This window comes from Rana temporaria, chromosome 5 (genome assembly GCF_905171775.1).
Source record: "Rana temporaria chromosome 5, aRanTem1.1, whole genome shotgun sequence".
NCBI classification, from domain to species: domain Eukaryota; kingdom Metazoa; phylum Chordata; class Amphibia; order Anura; family Ranidae; genus Rana; species Rana temporaria.
The window spans coordinates 297,590,849-297,612,229 of NC_053493.1; the positions used below are offsets into that span (position 1 = coordinate 297,590,849).

Sequence of the window (21,381 nt, forward strand, 5' to 3'; positions counted from 1 at the left end):
AAACTGCAACTGTCATTTTCACAATAAACAATGCAATTTAAATGCATTTTTTGCTGTGAAAATGACAATGGTCCCGAAAATGTGTCAAAATTGTCCGAAGGGTCCGCCATAATGTCGCAGTCACGAAAAAAAATCACTGATCGCCGCCATTAGTAGTAAAAAAAAAAATTATTAATAAAAATGCAATAAAACTATCCCCCTATTTTGTAAACGCTATAAATTTTGCGCAAACCAATCGATAACGCTTATTGCGATTTTTTTTACCAAAAATAGGTAGAAGAATACGTATCGGCCTAAACTGAGGAAAAAAAATGTTTTATATATGTTTTTGGGGGATATTGATTATAGCAAAAAGTAAAAAATATTGAATTTTTTTCAAAATACTCGCTCTATTTTTGTTTATAGCGCAAAAAATAAAAACCGCAGAGGTGATCAAATACCACCAAAAGAAAGCTCTATTTGTGGGGAAAAAAGGACGCCAATTTTGTTTGGGAGCCACATCGCACAATTGTCTGTTAAAGCGACGCAGTGCCGAATCGCAAAACCTGGCCTGGGCATTTAGCTGCCTAAAGGTCCGGGGCTTAAGTGGTTAAATATTCTCATTTGTGCCTGATATCTGGGTTATAGTGCACAGCTACTGGCGATTTCACTGACTAAGCGCGGATATATTTTTTACACTGTGTGTGTATACACTCACAGAAAATACATTTTAAGTGACAATTCAAAAACAAAAGCATTTTTCTTTTATTTTCAGTTCAAATCAAAAGCTTACTTTGGTGCATAAAACGCAAGCAGTCCCATATTCATGCGACCTTCTTTATCTGTTTTTATCTGTTGAGATTGGCCAGTTATCTGAAATAGAAAAAAAGATTAGTGAATGTGTGAGATTGTTACACAAAACAGGGCTTACAAAAAACCCTGGGTAATAGGCAATTAACCACTTCCATACCAGGCACTTACGAACCTTCCTGCACAAGTCAATTTTCAGCTTTCAGTACTGTCGCAATTTGGAATGATAATTACGCGGTCATGCTACACTGTACCCAAATTAAATTTTTATCATTTTGTTTCCACAAATAGAGCTTTCTTTTGGTGGTATTTGATCACCTCTGTGATTTTTATTTTTTGCGCAACAACTAAAAAACAACCGAAATTTTTGAAAAAAATTTAGTTTTTATTTTTTTCTGTTAATTTTTTTGCAAATAAGTAAGTTTTCTTCTTCAATTATGGGCACTGATATGGCGGCACTGATGGGCACCGATAGATGGCGCTGGTATGCTGCACTGATGTGCATTCATAGGCGGCACTGATGGGCACTCATAGGCGGCACTGATGGGTACTCATAGGCAGCACTGATGGGTACTCATAGGCAGCACTGATGGGTACTTATGGGTGGCACAGATGGGCACTGGGCATAGATGGGCACTGATGACACTGAAGGGTGGCACTGATGGCATTGCTGGGCATCATTACAGGCAATGCCCATGTTGCCAGTCAGTGCCCATTTGTGGGCACTGATTGGCATCGATTGGGTATTTGTATTGTTTTTTTTTTTTCTCCATTTGGCAACCGGGGGGCACTCCCTGGTGGTCCAGTGTTGGCATCCGAGGGGGGGGCTGCGCTGATAAACAATCAGCGCGAACCCCCCCTGTGAGGAGAGCCGTCGATCGGCTCGCGTCTGTCAGACGCGAGTGAGGAAGACCCGATCAAAGGCTCTTCCTGTTTACATCGTGATCAGCCATGGTTGGACACGGCTGATCATGTGGTAAAGAGCCTCCGCATAATTTCCCCATTTTTTATTACATGGACTGCAAGTGTTCATTTTGGTTGGTTTTTACCACTTCCCGCCCGGTCAATATACAATTGACGTCCTTGAAGTGGTTGTGAAATCCTGACTGGACGTCTATTGACGTCCTGCAGGATTTCATGCCGGCCCGCGGCGATCGGTGATGTGGGGTGTCACATCACCGATCGCCGCGGGCCGGCATGAAATCCTGCAGGACGTCAATAGACGTCCAGTCAGGATTTCACAACCACTTCCCGGACGTCAATTGTATATTGACCGGGCGGGAAGTGGTAAAAACCAACCAAAATGAACACTTGCAGTCCATGTAATAAAAAATGGGGAAATTACTATTACTATTCACAAATATTAACACTACGTGAAACTCCAAATGCATCTGTTCACTGCAAGACATTTAATCTGAGTAACAAAACAAAGCTTGAAAAGGCTTTGACAACAAAAACAGAATACATCAGAAAACAGGACAAAGGATAAAGGAGGAAGTACGATCTTCCAAGATAAATCTGCATATAATACAAACCAAGTAGTCTCCTGTCTAAAAAAATCTACACATCTTAAATTGCCTTAGGATCCATTAAGGCAGGGGTGCCCAACCAGTGGCCCACAGAGCCCTTGAATGTGGCCCACAACCTCCTGCTCTGGGATAGCAGGTTGGCAAGCCCAGATTGCGGGTTGCCAAACCGCCATCCCAGAGAATCAGTGTTCTGAAGGAAGCAAGTGGCTGCGGAGGGAGCAGAGCTGCATATCCTGATGCTTTCTGTATAGCGCCGGCACCTGTCACAACAGAGTGATACCAAATGTACTCCGCCTGGGATAGCAATAGCCAGCCGTGCCTGAATGGAAGCCTGTTATTAAAGGTACGTTTTAATCACTAAATTCAGTGTATATATGGGCATATCTGTTCTGCAGTGGTTACTGGTGGCCTGCTTCCAAACTGATCCACAGGTGCAGCACAGTGCACCTTCGGGTTTCCTGCACTGAGTCATAGACTTCTGTTCTTACCTGTGGGTTTGTTGCGCTTTCAGAAAGTGTGCCACACCTGGAGGACATATTAGAAGTCTATGGAAAAGTGCAGCTAACGCACAGGAAAGCCACAGGAGCACTGCGGTGCAGGTATAATGCAGCACATCAGTGTGAAAGCAGCCTTAGGCCCCTTTTACATGGTCGGTCCATCCCAATCGGACCCTCCATTCATTTCTATGGAACGCCAGATGTAAACAGACTTGTGTCCATTTGCACCCACCTACCTCCAATCCCCTTCCCTCTGGTTGACTAGGATTAGGATATAGTAGAGTGGGCTGTGTTCGTGTCTGCTCTGCATATGCAGAGCGGACATGGATCTGTCATTCTTTCCACTCCGCTTATTGTGGCCCACGACCAGTTACTAAGTCGCTAAAGTGGCCCTCGCTCTTCAAAAGGTTGGGCACCTCTGCATTAAGGGAATACCGACTGGTAGAAGTCCCTTGTAGATAAAGCTATAGTTGATGGAGTTATCAATTCAGGGTGAATTTGCTTTTCTGTATAGAGAAATAATAGAAATGCCTTGTTTTTCTCACATTCCTAAAGTCCATAAGAACCCAAATGAGTTGAGGCCAACCATAGCCTCACCAATGGGCTCTCACAATATATAGATCACTTTTTACAACCATTTGTACAGTCTCTATCATCTTATATTAGTAATTCCCTGCACTTGTCAGAGACTTTGAAATATTACACTTGGAAGATTAGATACATCTGGTTGTTTTTGGATGTGAATTCGCTATACACCTCCATTCCTTATGAGATAGGATGAAGGGCATTAGAATATTTTTAGCTACCAACTCAGAGTTGCATCACACCCAGGTCCAATTTGTTCTAGACAGTACCTCTTTTTTTAACGCAATTCCTTCATATTTGAGAATTCATTTTACCTCAAAATTTGCAGAACAGCAATAGGCATGATTTTGTGCCCCGCCACGTGAATTTAACTATGACCCTTTGGGAGCAATCCTTTATTTGGAAACACAATCCCTTTGCTCCCCATATAGTCTTATTTGGATAATACATCAACAACATTATCATCATTTGGGACAGCCCCCTTTCAGACCCAGAATTATATATTCATTATTGTAATAGCAATTCTATACATTTGTGTATGTATGAGATTCTACTACATTGGTGTTCATAGAAATAGAATTAGGACACTTCACATTAAAACATAAGTCCACAGAAGGCCTTAGAATTTGGGTAGTAAAAACTATACCCAACGGCAGATACTTCGGAGAAAGATTCCAAAAAGATGTCATAGGGAGACTTTTTGGATATTTACTCTCAACACACGCTGTCTCCAAAGGGGTTAAAACGAGGAATTGGAGATCCATACTATACTTTAATACAATTCGCTTTGTTTCCTTTCTTATTGCAACAGTGGGTTGCTAATAAAAGATAGTTATATATAATAAAACCGTGCCATTTAAGCAACTGTGGCTACAGGACTACTGCAACTTAATCATGAATACTGGACCCAATTGAATTCTAAAAATAAAAGCGTGCTGTCCCTTTAAATGAAATATTATTTACAACTCAATACCCATGATTATATATTATACTTATTTTTTATAAAGTGCAAACTAAAAATACATCAAGGAATCACACATTCAATGTCCATAACAAATAAATTCATCATAAAGTGTCTATGTGCTTTCAAAGTGCGCTGTGCACAAAATGATAAAACTGCTCCAGTGCATAAAGTGCACTAGATAATATGGCCTCTTAGCAGACAGGAATGATCTCAAATTATAGAAATCACATATGCTTTCTCTCCCCAAAAATGGCACTCTCACTATCAAACCTCTAGGTAGTTCCGTGACCCCTTCATTAAGATACAGCAGTGGTTTCTCCACAGCAGGAACAATTGTCTTAGCCTTCACTTCACACACTTAACTTTTAAAAAAAAACTCTTTATCAGAGGGTTTTCTGCTAATTTAATTTTCAGAAAGTTAGAGAGGGATGGTACATGAATTTTAAGAGTGTCTACAGATAACTTTTGGTCCGTGTCTGCCTGCAGGAACTTCAAGACTGACAATGACCAAAGAATTTTCTCTGCTTGGGGTTCCCTGTTCCAGATCTGAATGAAGCTGACCCAACCAGACGTCCAAAGTACAGGCTATGCAGTTGCATCTTCAAGGCATGTTTCAAAAATGTTTCTACTTTACAATCCATAGGATCTTTTAGAGCACCTCGGTCTTCAAAGGAAAGGCCTTTTAGAAGTTTTTGATAGCGGGCGTCTAACTTAGGACATGTTTCCCTGGAGCAACGTATCCTCTTCTAGGTTGACTTCTGCTCCCTGTCTATTAATTAGCACACCTGGGTTCCTCCTTTTGGAGGCCTTAAAATTCATAGTTAGGACTGCAGTTACATAGAGTGCCGTGACGTGGCCTGCAGCTTCCCAGACATTTGCAAATGACTGCAACTAAACCTCTGTTTTAATTACATACAGTTAGACAGATTAATTTGGTTTTGTGCTTCTTTGGTTTGGTATTTTTGAGCCTGGCTATTATGGTAAGAATTTTTGTATTTTCCATATGTATATTTAATCGCATTTTGCTAATCGCATCTCATTTAAAGTCCCAACCTTCCATTTTTTAAAACCCTTTTAGGGATGGAGGCCTGTGGTGGTGCAAACCACATGCCTCATATAAAGTCCCAACCCCACTTTTTTCTATAACGTATCCTCTTCTTTGAAGGGAAAAATCTAATTTTCAAGTTATTTGGAATCAACACTTTCCTTTTTTCCCCCATTACCTCTTAATGTTGTCCAGTAGAGTAGAATGAACCGGGAAGGTGTATAGGCATTTTTTTTTTTTTTGTAACCCTGAGTATAGTTGATCATACGATGATAAATCCTACTGCTTTTCTTCAAGTTCAAGTGTAAATTACTTTCAGAAGATCATCTGTCATCTGATGGAAACAGAAATCTTTGTGTTTTAGGAGCTTTATCATCGATTTCCCCTTCTACTGATACTGACATGCTAGAAGAATCTTCCTCTAATTCTAACTAAACTGTGCGAGTCCTCTCGAGATAAGGCATCCCCGAAGAAGGGGGGACCAGTAAAGTAGAGCTAATTTTATTGCTCTGAGTTCAGGGATTTTGGGGACCAGGTTTCCTGAACCTTGAGAGATTGATTGGAGCACTCCTCCCCAGTCTGTAAAGCTGGCATCTGTTACCATGCTTCATGAGTATGGAAGATTTTCATGGCTGGCTTGGAAATTCATCAAGATAGAAGTGCCTTGCTTGTCTGGATAGAAGCACAACAAGATCAAAAGAAGTCTGTTTGAATCAGGTCACAGTACATTGTGTTGGCCTTGAGAGGAAGTGAGTGTAAGGAACAATCTCAAATTAGGTCATCATAAGGCAAAGGCCACTCATGGATAATCTCTAAGGTATGGTCATTTTGATCTTAAAGCACCTAACATAGGATCTTGGGGGGAGGGGGGAGCTTGTTTGCTGGAGGAAAAACTTTTGCCTGGGCCATGTACAAAATGGGACCCAAAAATGTTAGACAAAGGGAATGCTGGGACAAAAGATGGTTCATGGTGGTCTGCAAATCGGACTGTCTCTGGGCAGGTTTTGTCCCATTTGAGAGGAGAAAAAGGTTGAGGTAGAGTTTGATATTCTAATTTATTGAACATGGGACCCCACTCTTTGTTGGGGATTGGATGGAACAAGTTGATATCTCCATGTATCTTACTTTTGTTTGTTGGAAGTTATACCAACGTTGTATTATAATAACTAAGTAACCCAGCACCACTGTTATTTGTCCCCATATATATTTTACAATTTCTTAATAAAAACGTATTGACTGGAAATTCTATTTTATTACTCTTTTGGGAGTATCAATTAAACTCATGGGATGTCAGTGACTTGGAGGAATGCAAACTGCAACCAACATTCCCCCACTCATAGAAGTGAGGGTGCTTCTTCACTGTGAAAAAGGCTTTGGGGTGGACATGGAGAACTATGTGTTCCAAAGCCTCGTGCTGAAAGGAAGGGCTGAGCACTAGTTTTGAAGATGAATTCTAGGGAGAGCGATGTGGCGCGCTTTGTTTAACCACTACCTGGCCACTGCAGATATACGGCCGGGTGGACACTTGCTTCTTCTGAGTGGACGTTCTTGAACATACTTCAGAAGGAGAGGGATGCGCGGACAAGCCGCATCTCGAATCGGCAGGAGGGCTCTGTGATCTGCCCTCCTGATCACATGATGGCTGTGTCAAATCACAACCATCATGTGATGTACACAGCCTGGGGGAAGGTCACAGGATACGGGAACGCGCAGGATCGGAGGGTCCGTAACCACTTCAGCACCAGGTGTATTCTGGCACTTCTCTCCTTCATGTAAAAAATTTTATTTGTTTGCTAGAAAATTTGTCAAAACCCCCAAACATTATACTTTTTTTTTTAGCAGACACCCTAAGGAAAAAAAATGGCGGTCATTGCAACTTTTTATCGTGCACAGTATTTGGTACATTGTTGATTGGACATGATTTGGAAAGGTACACACCTGTCTATATAAGGTCCCACAATTAACAGTGCATTTTAGAGAAAACCAGGCCATAAAGGTCCAGATCTGGGGAAGGGAACAGAAAAATGTCTGCAGCATTGAAGATCCCAATGAGAACAGTGCCCCCCCACCCCCCCCATCATCCGTAAATGGAAGAAGTTTGAAACCACCAGAACTCTTCTGAGAGCGAGCCACCCAGCCAAACTGAGCGATTTGAGGGATAAGGGTCGTAGATAGATGGATGACCAAGAACAAGAAGGGGACTCTGACAGAGCTTCACCCTTTCCCTGTGTAGAGAGGAGAACCTTCCAGAACAACAATCTCAGCAGCAGTCCTCCAATTAGGCCTGTATGGTAAAAGGCAGCTGAAAGACTCTGACCATGAGAAACATAATTCTCTGGTCTAATGAAACAAAGTTTGAACTCTTTGGCCTGAATGACCAGCATCATGTCTAAAGGAAACCAGGTAGCGCTCATCACCTGGCTAGTACCATCCCTTCAGTGAAGCATGATGGTGGCAGCATCATGATGTGGGGATCTTGTTCAGCAATAGGAATAGGGAGACTAGTCAAGATCGAGGGAAAGATGAATGCAGCAATGTACAGAGACATCCTTGATGAAAACCTGCTCCAGTGCGCTATGGATCTCAGACTGGGGCAAAGGTTCATCTTCCATCCAACCCGATGGAGCTTGAGAGGTGCTACAAAGAACAATGGGAGAAACGGACCAAAAATAGGTGTGCCAAGCTTGTAGCATTATACTCAAAAAGATCATTTAGTAGCGTTGGCCCGGTCGTCTCCATCGTCTTCTTCCCTCTTCTCTTCTTCCAATGTTGACATGACGCTCTCTCCCGCTGTAATGCCGTGTGCGCAACAATTTATATAGGTGACCCTGCCTCTTATGACTTCACAGTCCCATCATGCTCTGGGTGGTGACGACATAAGTGCCTATATAAATCGTTGCGCACGGCGCACACAGCATTACAGTAGGAAAGAGCGTTTTGTCAACATCGGAAGAAGAAAAGAGGGAAGAAGACGATGGAAAAGAGAGAGCGGTAGAAGAAAAAGAGAGCGCGGAGACAACACCGGAGGGAAGAAGAGAGCAGAGAAGTCGTAAGAAACCCCCGAAGTTGGAAGAAGACCCCCAAAGTCAGAAGAAGACCCCCGAAGACGGAAGACCCCGGGGCTGCCTAATAAAATGACTTTAAAAACCTGTGTAGAGTGTTTTTCTTCTTGACACTTGTATGTGATAGCCCAACAAAAAGTGGCACATAATTGTAAAGTGGAAGGAAAATGATAGATGGTTTTCAACCTTTTTTTACAAATAAATATCTTAAAAGTGTGGCGTGCGTTTGTATTCAGCCCCCTTTACTCTGATACTCCCAACTAAAATCTAGTGGAACCAATTGCCTTCAGAAGTTACCCAATTAGTACAAAGAGTCCACCTGTGTGTAATTTAATCTCAGTATAAATACAACTGTTCTGTGAAGCCCTCAGAGGTTTGTTAGAGACTCTTAGTGAATAGACAGCATCATGAAGGCCAAGGAATACACCAGACAGGTCAGGGATAAAGTTGTGGAGAAGCTTAAAGCAGGGTTAGGTTATAAAAAAAAAATCCCAAGCTTTTAACATCTCACGGGGTGGGGGAGGTGGGGGGTGGATTGCTGATCAATCCATCATCCAAAAATGGAAAGAGAATGGCACAACTGAAAACCTACCAATACATGGCTTTTCACCTAAACTGACAGGCCAGGCAAAAAGAGCATTAATCAGAGCAGCAGCTAAGATGCCCATAGTAACTCTGGGGGAACTGCAGAGATCTACAGCTCAAGTGGAACAATCTGTCCACAGGACAACTATTAGTCGTGCATGCCACAAATCTGGCCTTTATGGAAGAGTAAGAAGAAAGCCATTGTTGAAAGAAATCCATAAATAGTCTGTTTGTAGAATGCGAGATGCCATGTGGTGGACACAGCAAACATGTGGAAGAAGGTGCTCTGGTCAGATGAGACCAACATTGAACTTTTTGGCCTAAAAGCCAAACACTATGGGGCAGATCCACATACATCTGCGCCGGGCGCAGCGTATGTCAGATACGCTACACCGCTGTAACTTACTTTGAGTTGGTTTGAATCCTCAACGAATTTGCGCCGTAAGTTACGGCGGCGTAGTGCATCTCTCGCAGCGTAAGGGCGCGGAATTCAAATATGGCGGGTAGGGGGCGTGTTTCATTTAAATGAAGCGCGTCCCCGCGCCAAACGAACTGCGCATGCGCCGTCCCTAAAATTTCCCGGCGTGCATTGATCTAAATGACGTCGCAAGGACGTCATTGGTTTTGACGTGGACGTAAATTACATCCAGCCCCATTCACGGACGACGTAAAATTTTCAAAATTATACGTGGGAACGACGGCCATACTTAACATCAAGTACGCCACCATATAGCAGCTTTAACCATACGCCGGAAAAAGCCGAACGGAAACGCCGAAAAAAAATGCGACGCCCGCTCGTATGTTCGTGGATCGTCGGAAATAGCCAATTTGCATACTCGACGTGGATTACGACGGGAACGCCACCTAGCGGACGCGGAAAAATTGCATCTAAGATCCGACGACGTACGAAGATGCACGCCTGTCGGATCTAGCCGAGATGCCGTTGTATCTTGTTTTGAGGATTCAAAACAAAGATACAACGCGGGAATTTTGAAATTACGCCAGCGTATCAGTAGATACGCCAGCGTAATTTCTTTGTGGATCTACCCCTATATGTGGCAGAAAACTAACAGTGCACATCACCCTGAACACATCCCAACTGTGAAACATGGTGGTGACAGAATCATGTTGTGGGGATGCTTTTCTTCAGAAGGGACATGGAAGTTGGTCAGATTTGATGGGAAGATGGATGGAGACAAATACAGGGCAATCTTGGAAAAAAAAAACTGTTTGAATCTGCAAAAGACTTGAGACTGGGGCAGAAGTTCACCTTCCAGCAGGACAACAACCTCAACCACTTAAGGATCGCCGCATGTACATATACGTCGGCAGGGCGGCACGGACAGGCATAACCACATACCTGTATGTGCCTCCCTTACAGCGGGTGGGAGGTCCGATTGGACCCCCCCCGGTGCCTGCGGCGGTCCATTTTGCTTCAGGAGCGAACCGTGATGAGGGGGTGGCCACTGATTTCTGGCCACCCCCTCACAATCGCTCTTAGCAAATCCGATGCTTCCCCTACCTGTGAACTGTAAACACAGGCAGGAGGAAGTGATGTCACTCTCCTCGAGGTGGTCTTTTGGACCGGAGCTCCAGGAGAGAAGACATCCAAGTAAGTTGCACAAACACTACACTGACACACAAATCACCCCCCAGTCACAGTGTCACTGATTGCAGTGGTCATTTATTTACTGATCACTGAACTTAGTGTCATTTGTGACCTTTAGGTCCAGGGGACCCTCCTAACCCCACCTAATAAAGGTTTAGCCCTTTGATCGCCCCCCCGGGTAACCCTTTCACCCCGTTGCCAGTGTCACTAATCAATCGTTTTCCTGATCACCGTTTTAGTAATGCTGGTGCCGCTAGGTAGCCAGTTATTTTTTTAGGTTCACCGCCAGGTTTTTATACCATCAGGTATTCCCATATATTGCCCAATAAAGGTTTTAACCCCCTGATTGCCCCTAGAGTTAACCCTTTCACCAGTGATCACCGTATAAGTGTCACTGGTAACGCTGGTTAGCCAGTTAGTTATTTAGGTTTACCGCCAGATTTTTATATAGTGTCAGGTACACTCCCATATATTATCTACTAAAGGTTTTAACCCCCTGATTGCTCCTAGTTAACCCTTTAACCAGTGCCCATAGTGTCCTTCCTGCAATATTCGCCAATCCTGATTGGATGCCCACCACTTCTGCAGAACCCGTACTTTGCCCATTCACAGGCCAACCCGGTATTCAGGTGGAAACAGGTGGAAACAGCTGATTTTACGCCACTTGATTTTTATTCACTGTTTTTCACGGAAGATCTCTATAGATCTATTGTGGACCAAACTAATTTGCATTCTGGTCAATTCATCGCGGCTAATCCCCAGTTGCCTTCCCTTGCCAGAGATTGGAAATCAATTAGTTTCCGAAATTAAGACCCTTCTGGGCCTTTCCCTCAACATGGGCATACATAAATTGACGAAGTTGCAGACGTATTGGTCCAAAAGCCCAATTCTCCATATGCCTGTGTTCTCTGCCTCCATGGCCAGGGCACGATATGAGCAGATCTTGCGGTTCATGCACTTCAACGACAATGAACTTTGTCGTCCTCGTGGAGACCCTGAATACGATTGGCTCTACAAAATTCGGCCCCTCATAAACCACTTCAACAAATGTTTTGCAGCCTTGTTTACTCCCCATCAAGTTGTCTGTGTTGATGAGTCCCTGATTAAATTTTTTGTTCTTTCAAACAGTACCTTCCCAGCAAGCGTACCAGATACGGGGTCAAACTCTATAAGTTCTGTGACAGGGCAACAGGCTATACATGGGGCTTTACGGTTTATGAGGGAAAAGATAGTCACGTAGAGCCTGAGAACTGCCCAGATTACGTAGAGAGCACTGGCAAGATTATGTGGGACTTGGGGTCACCCTTATTCAGAAAGGGGTACCACTTGTATGTGGACAATTATTACACAAGCTTGCCACTTTTTAGTCACTTGTTTGATCATCAGATTGGAGCATGTGGCACCGTGCAATCTAATCGCTGGGGCTTTCCCCAGCGGCTTGTAGATTCCTGTCTTAGGCTGGGGGAGAGAGCCTGCTTGAAGTGTAATAATTTGCTCGCTATGAAGTGGAGGGATAAAAGGAATGTTTTCGTTATTTCCTCCCTTCATGCAGACACGACTGTACAAATTTCTACGGCGACTGGTGTTGTGGAGAAACCCCTCTGTGTCCACGAATATAACCAAAATATGGGAGGGGTGGACCTCAACAAACAGTTGCTGGCACCGTACCTAGTTGCCCGTAGGGCCAGATGCTGGTACTAAAAATTGTCGGTTTACTTATTTCGATTGGCTTTGCTTAACGCTCATGTGCTATACAGAGCTTCAGGACAGACTTTATCCTTCCTTGAAATACAGGAAGAGATCGTCACAGTCCTTTTGTATCCAGGCGGTACTGCACCTCACCATCCCCAACCAAATGCAGTAAGCCGGCTACATGAGAGGTATTTTGCGTATGTCTTTGAGAGTACCCCTACCCAACGAGCCCCTCAAAGAAGATGTTGTGTCTGTAGCAAGAGCGGATATAGGCGTGACACCCGTTATTATTGTGAACGCTGTTCTGACAATCCTTGTCTTTGCATTGGTGAATGTTTTGAACGCTACTACACACTAGTGAAGTTTTAGCGTAGGGTACAGCATTTCACAGATTATGACACACTTACACAGGGTCTCCCAAGATGCCATCGCATTTTGAGCGACCCGAACCTGGAACTGAACCGTTACAGTTGTTACAAAAAAAAAACACACCAAAAAAAAAATAGTTGTTGTTTTATTGTTCTCTCCCTCTATTGTTCTGCTCTTTACCGTATTCTATTCTGCAATGTTTTATTGTTATTATTATCATGCTTGCTTTTCAGGTATGTAATTTTTTTATACTTTACTGTTTACTGTGTTTTATTGTTAACCATTTTTTTGTTTTCAGGTACGCCATTCAGCTGCAGCGTGGATTTATTTATCTTGAGAGCAACAGCATTTGCTCCCACGATACATAAAGCCGTGAGGAGGTGTGAGCCGCATGGAGGTGATTTCACCACCACAGTTAAAAAAAGAGCATATATGCCGAAGCATGGGGGCAGCAGGGGCAATTTTGATCTTAATGCCGCATACAAGCGGTCGAAATTGCCCGTGGAAAAGTCTAACCGTGTGTAAGCGGCATAACTTTTTTTGCAGGAGGATGCCCCCATGCTTCGGCATATATAAATGTTGCATGTATGCCTGTCATTAGAAGTCGGTGGATGAAGGAAGGTATTCTAATGGTGGGCATACTCACCGATCAATCTCATTTTTTCGTCCAGCCAACAGGCTGCATGAAAAGAAAAAAAAAAAAAAAAAAAAAAAGATTACAATAAACGTCCAACAAGGACCAGCAATGTACTGGTATGTTGCTGGACTTTGAATGATTATACCAGAATGATGCCCGTGGGTTTAGGTATCATCTTGGTATTATTCTTTTCAGCCAGCGGTCGGCTTTCATGTAAAAGCAATCTTAGCGGCTAATTAGCCTCTGGACTGCTTTTACAAGCAGTTGGAGGGAATGACCCCCCCAGATATAAACAGTGCCATTGGGAGATTGGGAAAGCATTTTATCACACTGATCTTGGTGTGGTCAGATGCTTTGAGGGCAGAGGAAAGATCCAGAGTCTAATAGACCCCAATTTTTTCAAAAAAGAGTAGCTGTCACTACCTATTGCTATCATAGGGGATATTTACATTGCCTGAGAGAACAATACAAATTATAAAAATAAATTTAAGGAACAGTTAAAAAATAAAATAAAAAAGCTAAATAAATAATAATAAAAAAAATCACCCCTGTCCCCCCTGCTCTTGCGAAAAGGCGAACGCAAGCGTTGGTCTGGCATCATATGTAAACAGCAATTGCACCATGCATGTAAGGTATCAACGCGAAGGTCAGATCGATGGGAAGTAATTTTAGCAGTAGACCTCCTCTGTAAATCTAATGTGGTAACCTGTAAAGGCTTTTAAAAATGTATGTCGTTTGTCTTGTTTGGCATCTATTTACTTGGCCCAAGATCATCTTTTTTATTTCATCAAACATTTGGGCAATATAGTGGGGCAGATCCACAAAAGAATTACACCAGCGTATCTATTGATACGCCGCGTAATTTCAAAGTTCCCGCGTCATATCTTTGTTTGTATCAACAAAACAAGATACAACGGCATCTGGGATCGATCCGACAGGCATACGTCTTAGTACGCCGTCGGATCTTAGGTGCATTTTTTCGGCAGCCGCTAGGTGGCGTTTCCGTCGAAATCCGCGTCGAGTATGCAAATTAGCTAGTTACGGCGATCCACGAACGTACGTCCGACGCATTTTTTTACGTCGTTTGCGTTCGTCTTTTTCCGGCGTATAGTTACCCCTGCTATATGGTGGCGTACTCAATGTTAAGTATGGCAGTTAGGGATTTGCGTAGAATGACGTCACCGTCGTAAGCATTGGCTTGTTCCGGTTTAATTTTGAGCATGCGCACTGGGATACCCCCACGGACGGCGCATGCGCCGTTAAAAAAAACGTTGTTTACGTCGGGTAACGACGTATTTACATAAAACACGCCCCCATTACATCCATTTGAATTCCGCGCCCTTACGCCGCCAAAGATACAATACGCCGCCGTAACTTACGGCGCAAATTCTTTGAGGATTAAAAAAAAAAGTAAGTTACGGCGGTGTAGTGTATCTTAGCTACGCTACGCCCGACGCAAATATGCGCCAATGTACGTGGATCTGCCCCAGTGTGTTTTAGTGCATTAAATTTTTTAAAAAAAGTGTATTTTTTTCCCCAATGCAACATTGGGGAAAAAAATGCAACACCCACTATTTTAATCTGTAGGGCCTTTGCTTTAAAATAATATATAATGTTTGGGGGTTCAACGTAATTTTCTTGCAAAAAATATATATATTTTCATGCAAACAAAAAGTGTCAGAAAGGGCTTTGTCTTCAAGTGGTTAGAAGAGTGGGTGATGTGTGACATAAGCTTCTAAATGTTGTGCATAAAATGCCAAGACAGTTCAAAACCCCCCCCCAAATGACCCCATTTTGGAAAGTAGACACCCCAAGCTATTTGCTGAGAGGCATGTCAGGTCCATGGAATATTTTATGTTTTGAAGTTGCGGGAAAAAGAGAATTTTTTTTTGTTGCACAAAGTTGTCACTAAATGATATATTGCTCCAACATGCCATGGGCATATGTGGAATTACACCCCAAAATACATTGTTCCTTCTGCTGAGTACGGGGATACCACATGTATAAGAAATGTTGCGAGCCTCGCCACATACGGGACCCCAAAAACCAAGCACCGCCTTCAGGCTTTGTAAGGGTATCAATTTTTGATTTCACTCCTCACTGCCTATCACAGTTTCGGAGGCCATGTAATGCCCAGATGGCACAAACCCCCCCCAAATGACCCCATTTTGGAAAGTAGACACCCCAACCTATTTACTGAGAGGTATGGTGAGTATTTTTCAGATTTTGCTTTTTGTCACAAAGATTTGGAAAAAAAAAATATATATTTTCTTTCTTCATTTTCAAAAACAAATCAGTGCTGTAAAATACTCACCATGCCTCTCAGTAAATAGCTTGGGGTGTCTACTTTCCAAAATGGGGTTATTTGGGGGGTTTTGTGCCATCTGGGTATTCGATGGCCTCCGAAACTGTGATAGGCAGTGAGAAGTGAAATAAAACATTTACACCCTTAGAAAGCCTGAAGGCAGTGCTTGGTTTTCAGGGTCCCGTACGCGGCTAGGCTCCCAAAAAGTCTCACACATGTTGGTATCCCTGTACTCAGGAGAAGCTGCGGATTGTATTTTGGGGTGTAATTCCACATATGCCCATGGCATGTTTGAGCAATATATCGTTTAGTGCCCAGACTCCCCTCCCACTGCTGAAACAGGAAGACAATTTTCCAACATGATGTGCACTTTCTAAATAGTCTAGAAAGCGGAAGACTGCAGATATACATGTAAAACTTATGTAGGGAGTGTATCATCTGAGGCTGTTCACACGACTGGGTATATGTGAGGGTTTATATCCACTTTAATATTATTTTAATATGATGGCTGTACAGTGTGTATATTTTGACTGTACATAGTGGTAGAGCTGGCCATAGATGGAGTGAATTTCTTTCCTGCAGCCACGGGTTGGGGGGTGGCGGGGGAAGAGCACAGTGATTACTGCTAGCGGCTATAATAGTCACTAGTAATAATCTCATGTAAAATTCAACAGGCTGGTTGTACCCAAGTAGATTGATCAACTTGGATAAATTCAGCCTGCCCATACAAGGTTTGCATCTTGGTCAGGCCCTGCTGAACTGGCGGATACGTGAACCATCTATGTCTGGCCTAACATGCCATTTACTGGCTTTGTTGCGAGGGTATAGCTTTCACTCATATGTCTGCAAGCAATACACGTTTTTACATTTGTTACAGACTTTCTTATTCACATGTACCTTGAGATGGCTGTCCTTCACCAATGTGACCTTAACATTTGGCTCCGGAGCTTGGTTTCCCCATTCATCACAAAGCTGGACAATCAGGGGCTTTTGTAACTTTTTACCACAGACAACTGTAACAGACTAATAAAAAAAAATATTGTTAGATATCAACCACCAAGTACAGTAAATCAGCATACTTTTGTACACTAAAATAATTTACCTCTGGCCAGTCTACCAGGGCAATTTTAGCGGGAGGACCAGCAACCAAGCTCAATCTTAAATAAGTTGAGAAATGTCTCCACGCAAAGCAAAGCTCTTTTTCCTCTAGAGGACCATTATAAAATTTTATTCCTTTGACAATAAAAGACTGTGTATTTTCCTGTATTTAAAAAAAAAAAGGAGGGAAAATAACCATATATTAGCATATCTCTTATATATAAACATCAATACATAAGTTACATACAGATTGTGTCCTTAAAGGAAAATATGCTCAATACACACCTGAAAAGTCATTTCTATATTACTTTTGTCAAGACTAGTTTCAGAAATACCTAGGGAATCAAGGCATGAGGGCGATAATGTGCGGACCTGATTACCAAACTGGTCTGTCAATATCAACTCTGCAAGAGACAAACAAATGGCAGAAACTAGATTATTAGATACAACAGTTACAAAACGCTATTTTAAAGAAAACATGTATTGTTTATTAATACAAAGTAAGGTACTAACTGCAGCATGCTTCCTCAATATGCCTATTACAAACTGTGAAAATCCTATTCAAAAATCAGTTTTCAAAATCAGCCTCTTGATATTGGTCTGAAAAATTTTGGCTGGTGGGATGACTGGAATTTTATCACCATAACTTGACATACATACAACTAGATAATAACTGTGGAATTCATGTGAATGTAACCCGCTATAGCCTGCACAGTGTTTAAGCTGCCCTATATAAATAACATATGCTGTGTATTTATGATGGAGTTGTGATCATTTCTAATTAATCCAGGGTGATAAGAAAATTACTTGTAAATGTTTTATGTCAGTTAATACCATTACTACTCACCAACTTCACCCTTCAGCTCTTCTCCCATTTTTATAACACTAGGTCCAGTTAACTTGCATTTCAAATATTTTGGCTCGTCAGGGAGAGGCCTGAAACATTGCATAAAGTAATCAGTTCATCCCCAGAGTTAACATTGGGATTGATGATGTGATAAGAACAGGCAGACACTCTTCGAAGCACTCAGAAAGGAGGAATGTGTGTAGCAGTATTTACAAAAAAGCTACAGGTGAACATCTGCAACAACATTTTCCAAAATCCTTGCAATTTACTGTATGTAAATAAAGTGTTTGTTACCCTTAATAAAAAAAAAAAAAAAAGATACTGCTCCTTTAAAGCATATTATACAGCACAGTGCTTGTGCTGTGTAATTTGGCCTCCTGTATCACCTGAAATACCTGGCTGATCCTGACAGTTTCTGCCCTCCCCTCTGTAAATTGACCACGGTATATCATGGCTGCTGAGCCCTGACACCGTGGTCAGGGCTCAGCTGGCTGGCCGATTAAAAAGAAAATACTTACCTTAGGATGAAGCCCTTGCAGTGGTGCCCACACACTGCTGAGACGGCGGATATCTTTCCCGGAGGTTCTTTGCACGGGAGCCACCATTCAAGGCACCTGTGGCCGTTCCTTCAGAGCGCTTATACCAGTAATTTAGTAATGTCACTGGCTGCATGTAATGTAAATATCTCCTAAATGGTGCAGGTTTAGGAAATATTTACACTACCTATAGGTAAGCCTCATTATGGGCTTACATATAGGTACATTTCTGCCGAGGAAGTTTACTTCCTCTCTACCAAAGTGGAGTTGCTTGGCTTATCAGCACTACATAAGGGTCTGCCTAAAAAAAAAAATGTGGTAGCACATTGTGTACATTGGAAGTGGCAATATTTTTGTAAACTGCAGTACATACTTGACTGTGAAAGCACTCTCCAATGAAACATTATCATCATGATAGGTGACCTGGCAGTAGCGAACATCATTAACTGAATTTGACACCTCTACATCCGGTAAAAGCCCATTGACTAATTTCTCCTTAGAAACATTTGGTGTCCAGTTCACCTGTCATGGAAAAAAAGAAAATACTTTATGAGTACAGCTAAAGAAAAATGTAGCAATTCAAAAGGGGGGGGGGGTGGCGGTAGGCGGGGCTGAACAGCAGCCAATATTTCTCCCAGCCTCTGCCCCCTGTCATTGTCTTAGCAGGGCCAAAGAACTAGATAAGAGTGGGGGGGGGGGGTTTTAATGGTTGAGCGGGAGAGCTAATTAATTCCATCCATAAAAAACATCAAATACTGGTGTGCCCAGACACTGTGCTCGTATACAGACAACACATTTCAACCCATTAAGATCTGATAGAGGCCTAGTGAGTGAAATGCATGGTTATACACTGTTTGTACAAGAACACAGCTTTATTTTGCATCAGCATGTTTTTATGGATCAAATAAATTCTTGGATTTTTATCTTTCACTTCATCAATACTGATCATCTTTGACAAGTTGAGTCCTCTTAGCATGAAGGAGCATTCATCCTGAAGCCAGACTATAAAGGGAGCTTATAGATGGTGAGCTGGTCAAATATTCATGTCACTATAAAGTAAGATGCAGTGTAGAAGTAAAATAACAAAATAGTTCTGTGTCTGCTGTAGACATTGTAACAAGAAGACAGCAATATTTACTGTATCCTTTCACAGTTTATTGGATATACAAATAAAACTGATCTCAAATCATATATAAAAGACACAAAAAATGCAGCTGTCAAAAAACTATATATTTAAATGTATTTTTTTTTTTTTTTTTAATGCAGTGCAAGTAACTCAATTTTATATGGTATCGTGCTGCAGTGTCCATGTGATAGCAATGAACAAGCATACAGAGCGAGAGAGAGAGAGAGCAATAAAAACATATATGTTTAATAGAGTACAAGGAGACAAAATATAAGTACCAATTTAGGAGCCCGTGTGCAGTTTTTTATAGCATCAGAGAATACTTCCAGTGACCCAGCATCATGGGTTCAGCAATGTATTCCCTGAACACAGAATACCTGAAGTCTGGGCATACATTCCTGAATGTATGTAGAGGGCCCAAACGGGAGTTCCACTCAGTACATTGTTTAGACCTTTTCAGTAGCTGTGTATTTCAACCTGCCATAGACTTTGATAGGCTGTAGGCAGCGGGATTAGATGCTGTACCTGTAACTCCCAGACGCACTAAAAATTTAGAATTGCATGTACAGCCAATAGGTGCCCCGTGTGCAAGGGGGGCCTTAGGGGACAAGAAATAGAAGAAAAAAAAAATCATAGTTTTTTTTTTTTTCTACCTTTCATTGAGGGACACAGCTTGATACAAGGCAACCTATAGACATCCAAAAACAGCCCAAACTGAGGGGCACACACTCTAAAAAATACCAGCCCAACATCAAATACCTTTTTTTAAAAGAGTTTACAACCTCTTTAAATTTAGGGAAGATTTAGTGAATGGCACACAGGGAAAGCAATGGCATTAAAGCAGTAGTAAACTCTACTGATTTTTTTTCTCTATATGTGCCTGTGTTGCTATGGCTATTTTAGTGATTTTTCTAATAGTACATTTGAATTATCATGCCGATGTTTTAAAAGCTAGGATTCTCCTATGCATATGCGAATCAACTCTTTGGACTGGTTCACGAAGCTCAGGACAGGAAAAGATGTTGACAGAAAGTAGAAGGAGGGAAAAGGACTTGAAACACAACCATGTACTCGAGGTAAAAGAGCAGTACTGGTTGTTATGCAGGATTCCAAGAAGAAATGAACAGTCTGGAGAGACCTTGAATAAAAGGAAAAGGAAGGTCCCATCACCAGGAAGAACCACTCCATATACACACAGCTTGGGAGCGAGCGGAAAACGTGTGCCTCCATAGCAAACGGCTAGCTATGGAGCCAAAATCGCTGTGCAATACCAATGTACAGAGCAGGTGAATATATAACAGGTTTGTTATTTTAATATTAATATAAAATGACTTTAGTAACATTTTAAGGACTTCAAATATCCTGGTTCAAAGGTTACGGTTTTGAAAACAGCTTGAATACCATAATGCAACACTGGTGCGATTGTAGCCTCAACAAACAGCAGGCGTACACCATTTTCCCCTGGAATGTAATGCGAGTATACAGATATTCTTAAAGGGGCTGTGTTCTTTTTCTTTTCAACTCAGCTTGCAATACCTCTATGTGGTGGATTGGCATAAACTAGCAGCTTTGGAGAACTACGGCTCTAGTCTGTGCAAAGGACTATGAGTGCTGCCGCCTTTCTTTAAGGAGTATAATTTAAGTGGGTTGTCACTCCTGAATGCAGGAGAGAGAAAACAGCGATATACCCAATGAACTGGGAATGCTTATTGGCTAGCTCAAAAGACTTTCACGATTTACAATATCCAGCTTACATCTAGTAGCAGCTGTAGATGGTAAACAAGTCTTCCAATTCAAGCCAAAAAAAAAATAGCAAAAGGGAAAGACATCCATTTAAAGACAAGTGGTCATAGACTAGGCACAACTAGGATACAATAGATTATTTATTATGAATTCATGATATACAAAAATATGTAAAAAAAATATGTAATATATCTATGCAGAAAGTCGTAAAACATTAGCAGTAAGAAATTCCATATATAATAAAATACTATACGTGTATAATCAATTCTTGGGCCCAGCATCGGGGAGGAGAGGGAGACGCCGAGACGTGTCTTGATGTCTCTCTCTCCTCCCCGATGCAGGGCCCATGAATAAAAGTTTACA

At 42.0% G+C, this 21,381-nt stretch overlaps 1 protein-coding gene across 1 annotated transcript in view; it reads right to left on the reverse strand.

The window, feature by feature from the left end:
• Positions 1–21,381, reverse strand: part of SMCHD1 (structural maintenance of chromosomes flexible hinge domain containing 1) — a 504,574-nt gene that overhangs the window by 232,522 nt on the left and 250,671 nt on the right. Inside the window, exons 26-31 of the mRNA XM_040354031.1 lie at positions 18,523–18,671; positions 17,614–17,702; positions 17,052–17,170; positions 16,771–16,929; positions 16,566–16,691; positions 773–852 (exon numbers count right to left, since the gene is read on the reverse strand). Of these exons, the coding sequence (XP_040209965.1) occupies positions 773–852; positions 16,566–16,691; positions 16,771–16,929; positions 17,052–17,170; positions 17,614–17,702; positions 18,523–18,671 (722 nt within the window). The remainder of the gene's footprint in view (positions 1–772; positions 853–16,565; positions 16,692–16,770; positions 16,930–17,051; positions 17,171–17,613; positions 17,703–18,522; positions 18,672–21,381) is intronic.